Source organism: Olea europaea, chromosome 1, assembly GCF_002742605.1.
Source record: "Olea europaea var. sylvestris chromosome 1, O_europaea_v1, whole genome shotgun sequence".
Classification (NCBI taxonomy): domain Eukaryota; kingdom Viridiplantae; phylum Streptophyta; class Magnoliopsida; order Lamiales; family Oleaceae; genus Olea; species Olea europaea.
In genome coordinates, this window is record NC_036237.1 from 7,195,484 (window position 1) to 7,201,173 (window position 5,690).

General features: G+C 38.8%; 1 protein-coding gene across 1 annotated transcript; it reads left to right on the top strand.

The window, feature by feature from the left end:
* The first annotated feature begins 293 nt into the window (after positions 1-293).
* LOC111392766 (receptor-like serine/threonine-protein kinase At4g25390) lies at positions 294-2,824 on the top strand. The gene has a single exon (XM_023018186.1). The coding sequence runs from the start codon at positions 579-581 to the stop codon at positions 2,637-2,639; it is 2,061 nt and encodes a 686-aa protein (XP_022873954.1). The 5' UTR covers positions 294-578; the 3' UTR covers positions 2,640-2,824.
* The last annotated feature ends 2,866 nt before the right edge of the window (positions 2,825-5,690 follow it).

Genomic DNA, 5,690 nt, shown 5'->3' on the forward strand with positions numbered 1-5,690 from the left:
GAATTTTGGCTCGTGAGTCGACTCGACTTGACTTGTTGACATCCCTAGTTAGAGTTCAATCATAACATGATGGACGGAGTGATTGATCTTTGGGTATTCAAACGAACAACATAGTACAAATATTTTTTTATCACAAAAGATAAAGACACTAAGGAGAAAACCGAAGAAAACAACCTATGTAAGGACCATGTTGTATGTTTATATAGACTTTTTCGCTGCATTCAATTCTAAATTAACAAATAAATACTATTTACTCAATATTTTAATATTTCATAAGTAATAAATTACTCATTACACATCCAATCCACATCGATCTTTTTCGCTACTGCTCACTTCTCTCCATTCAAGTATACGTTGTTCCGATTTCTTTAGTAAGCACAAGCTAATAGTAATTCAAGCCTACTTTTGCCTGCGAGAAGCCTCATTGTTTTTCTTGAAAGTTATCTTCAAGAATTCTTGCTATTGACTTTAATTGAACAAATGATTGCTACTGACGCAGTTGAAATATCTATGGATCCTCTGTTATGAGCGGTAACCATAAACAACAGCCAAACTAAAATCCACTCGGAATTACGATAATGCCGTCCCGTCAATTTCCGCCACGTCCAGACCTCCAACACCACCGCTTCCGCCACCTGGTTCTCTTACTGGCCGTCGGACTGACAGCGGCTTTTTTCCTCCTCGTTCTCCTCACTGTCTGCCTTCTCAAGTTCACCAAGAAACGCGCTTCTCCTTCCTCCGACACTGATTGCAAGAAACTCCCTCACAAACTCTCCTACTCCCTCCTCCGCAATGCCACCTCCAACTTCTGCCCCTCCCTTCGCCTCGGCCAAGGTGGGTTCGGTTCCGTATACCGTGGCACCATTACGCTTGACTCCATCTCCAAGAACTTGTCTTTCCACGTTGCGATCAAGCTCTTGGACTCTGGGTCACTACAAGGTGAGCGTGAGTTCCAAAATGAACTGTTTTTTTCCTCAAAAATTGATTCTCAATACGTCGTTTCCGTGATGGGTTATTCGTCCAATCCCAGAAAACGTCGCATGCTTTTGGTTTACAAGCTCATGGAAAACAGCAGTTTGCAAGATTGTCTTTTTCATCGAAAATGTGAAGAGTTAAAAGTCTGGGACAGGAGGTTTTTAATAGCTTTGGATATAGCCAAAGGGCTTGAGTATTTACATCACTGCTGTGATCCTCCAGTTATTCATGGTGATGTTAAGCTGAGTAATATTTTGTTGGACGGGAGTTTCAATGCAAAAATTGCCGATTTTGGGTTGGCCAGGTTGAAACTGGAAGAGAATGTTGAAGGTGAGGTGAAGGAGGGTAATTTGGGTAATGGTGTGGAGAATAATGGATCTATATTGGAGGAGACAGAGAGTGCGATCACAGCCAGTGGGCTTGACGAGTTCAATAATGCTCATCATCGAGTGGGAGTAGAAATGTCACCGGATGGTGCTTTTCTGAGGGTTGAGGCCTCATCAGAGGTGATAATGAGGGTGGAATTGTCACCCGAGGCAGAGACGGCTCCTGTGGTGTCGCCGATGACAGTGGCTGCAATGGCATTATCATCCGAAGGTTTGGAGAAGACGAGCATATCGGACGGGAATTTTGATAAGGTTAGTATTGAGAGTGGGGAAGAAAGGAACGTGTGGAAAAAGAAGAAGAAGATTTCTTCTGGGGATGATTGGTGGTGGAAGCAAGATAATGGAGAAGGGGAGTTACTAGGTGTGAAGGATTATGTGATGGAATGGATTGGGAATGAAATCAAGAAGGAGAGACCAAAGAGCAAGTGTGTTGGAGTGTCATCAAGCGCCGGAGTGGTTGGGAAATTGGAGAAAAATAAGAAGGAGGAAAAGCAGCTGGATTGGTGGGTGTCTTTGGATGACAACAAGAATTTGAAGAAGGATAAGAGGAGGCCTCCAAGGGAGTGGTGGAAGGAAGAGTATTGTGCAGAGCTCGAGAGGAAGAATAAGAAGAAGAAAAAATATTTGCAGGGATCTATAAGCGATGTTTGTTATAATGAGAATTGGGTGCCAAGAGAGGGTCAATCGTATGCCGACAGAAAGAAAAAATATAGGAACAAGAGTAGAGGTAGTGTGGATTGGAGGTTGAATGGGTTTAGTGGTGAGCTTTGGAGAATGGGGAGAAATAGTTATGATTCTATCAGTGGAGAGATACCTAAGAGCGGTGGTTTTAGCAGCACACCAAGTATGAGAGGAACTGTGTGCTATGTTGCACCAGAGTATGGTGGTGGGGTTGATATATCTGAGAAATGCGATGTTTATAGTTACGGAGTTAGTTTGTTAGTTCTCATTTCAGGACGTAGGCCACTTCAGGTGATGGAGTCACCCATATCAGAGTTCCAACGAGCCAATCTTCTATCTTGGGCGCGCCTTCTTGCCTGTGCTGGGAAGCTTCTTGATTTAGTTGATCAGAATATTCAATCTTTAAAAAAAGAACAAGCCCTGCTTTGCATCACCGTGGCACTACTCTGCCTGCAGAAGTCGCCTGCATGCCGACCTTCAATGAAAGAGGTCGTGGGGATGTTGTGTGGAGATTTAGAATCTCCGCAGCTACCAGTTGAATTTTCCCCTTCACCTCCCTCCCGCTTCCCATTTAAGTCACGCAAGAAATTTCGGTGAGTTTTAGTAGAATATCACTTCTCCATGAAAAAGAACTAAATTATTGTAGAGAGTTATTTATTTTTGTGAATGATTAATGTTAAGAAAGAAAGAAGATGAAAATACATATGAACCAATTTATCCAACCATCAATCTTTTGTTTTAATTTAAGGATCTCCTACAAATATTATGTGTATTCTTGGGTATGAGTATTTATTTTGGCTAAGTAATTTAAATTTTTAATCTTTGAGGGCCCATGATATTGATTAAGCAGAGTGTCTTCTTGTCTTGTGAGTTACTGGGACGGACGCCTTCTCAAGAACTGTTAACAATTTTCTCAAATTGGCTCAACTTTTATATGAATGTAATATGCTTAGATAATGTCTTAACAGTAGTAAATAACAAAAAGTTCAGCTGCTTTTAAAGTAAAATGACTGCTGAACGAATAGATAATGTGGTGGTATCTGCAGAAGAGAGCATAGCACACATTGAAACACAGCTATATGCACCTGATTATTACTGGAGCCTAATAACCGTGCTGGAATCAAATACTCTTCTGAGATGTTGGCTGTTGTTTAGTACTCAAGAACAAATTCTATTGGTAAAATCTGGAAAAAGAAGAGGTTATTGCCTCGTTTTACTAGATTGCTTTAGTATTAAAATTACAGGTTAGAAGGTACATTAATTTATCTCCTGAAACTTGTTTACAATTTTAACTTCTACAATTTGTGCCTGGTTCCCTTATGTGCTAGAGTCTCTGTACGTACGTATGAGTTGCTAATGCAAAGAAGTATATATCTGGTTCTAATTTTTGGGGTAGAGCTACAACTGCTCTAGAGCACGATTTCTAGTGCAAATAAGTATCTGGCTATACACTGGAGCTACACCTTCTTTTCTTCATTGAGGAGTTGCTGTTGGAAAAGTGGGGTAGAAAAATCACTCAAACTCAAGAAGAATGTAAAATTTGAATAAATAAACTTTTATCAATCACCATTCACAATCTGTTTTCCACTTTTCCTCACGTGTTCAAACGCTTCAACATACTCCCTATATAGGCCTCCAGTATTGTATATAGTACTTCCAACAATTAAAATGCTTGGAATGACTTCTCAAATACATAACATAAAAAGTTGTGTATTGACAATCCTACCACATTTATGAATTCATGTAATTTCCAGCATCCCCCTTAAACATGATATTCTGCAAACTCCAAGCAAATTTCTCCCTTTCTTTAGAGTATCGACTTTGAGAGTCTTCGTAAAAATATCTGCAACTTGATCTTCTGTCCTCACATACTTCACATGGACTCCTTTTTTGAAATGCATCCTCCAATGAAATGAAACCTTGTATTCATGTGCTTGCTTTGATCATGGACTCCAGGTTCTTTGACAAGGATATGGTTGACTTGTTGTCCACATTAATCTCTGTTTCTTTCTTTTGCATTAGTCCGATTTCTTTGAGCAGATTTCTCAACCATATTGCATGACAAATACAAGAAGTCACAACATATTCAGCCACACAAGTAGACTGAGTCACAGTGGTTGCTTTCTAGAATTCCAAGTGAAATTGTTTTGCCCATAAAGAATAGAAATCCAGTAGTACTTATGCGATCATCAATATCTCTAGCTCAATCACCATCACAATAACCTTTAAGCTTGTAATCATCCGAAAAAGAAAAAGTAACCGATAATAGTGTTCTTTTGAGATAATGAAGTAGCCAACACCTGACGAGCCCTACGGCCACCTGTGTTGGATATGCCAAAAAAATTTCCCCCCTTGTATTTGGTGGTTGCTAGACAGCTATCTAGTGGCTGCCCGTGCTAATTTGGATTCTTGGATCCCCAGCTATTTTAGTTGCCTTGAAATGAGTAATAATTGGTGATTCCATGTATCAACTTACTAATCCAACTCCAAAGAGAACATATAGCCTAGTACAGTTGAAATGTCTCAAACTGCCAACCAATCTTTTAATTGGATCAACAGCTTCTCCTTCTTCATGTTTTGACAATTTCATTCCAGTCTCTACAGGAGTCTCCGCCCGTTTGGACTTGATCATATTTAGCCTTTTAAGAATTTTTTTGAGAAATAAAAAATGCCTGCCTTCATTTGCTTTACCTCGATGCCAAGATAATAAGACATAAGTCCACCGTCTGTCATCTCAAACTACCATATCATTGCCTCCTTGAATTTTAGGAATATGCTTGAATTATTCCTTGTAAAATTAAATCATCCATGTACAAGCAAATAAACACTAACGTCTGATTATTAGTTTTGAATAAAGAGCACGCCCGTGGGGACATTTTAAAAACCAGTTTTCTGGAAGTTCTGCTATTCGACACCCTGGAGCTTGCTTAAATTTGTACGATGCCTTCTTCAACTTTATGACTTTATCTGCTTGGCCTTTAACAACATAGCCAAGAGGTTGCTCCATGTACACTCCTCCTGAAGGTAGCCATTCAAGAAAGCTGATTTGATGTCCAAGAACAGTGGCTGCAAATTTTCGTCATGAATATGTTCAAATATTTGCGTTTGACATTGTTTCAACTAAAAAAGCTGGTTTCTAAAAAAAATAAATTAATAATAATAAAATAAAATTACTCCAGTAAAAGTTAGTGTCTGAAAATTCCTTCTAGGCTTTTAACGATGTTTTAACTAAAAAATTGGAGAATTAAATTATTAACTATCTTTGTAACGTGCTTAGTCTATTTCACTCAAATTGTGTTTCAATTCTTTATGATTTTATCTACTTGGCCTTTGACAACATAGCCAAGAGGTTGCTTCATGTAGACTCTTCCTCCTGAAGGTAGCCATTAAAGAAAGCTGATTTGACGTCCAAGAACCGTGGCTGCAAACTTTCGCCATGAATATGTTCAAATATTTGTGTTTGACATTGTTTCAACTAAAAAAGCTAGTTTCTGGAAAATAAATAAATAAATACTCTAGTAAAAGTTAGTGTCTGAAAATTCCGTCTAGGCTTTTAGCAATGTTTTAACTAAAAAATTGGTAAATTAAATTAGTAACGATCTTTGTAACGGGCTTAGTCTAGTTCACTCAAATTGTGTTTCGATTCTT

Excerpts from the sequence above, each read along its gene's own strand:
- LOC111392766 (XM_023018186.1), top strand. The coding sequence starts at position 579 with ATGCCGTCCCGTCAATTTCCGCCACGTCCAGACCTCCAACACCACCGC.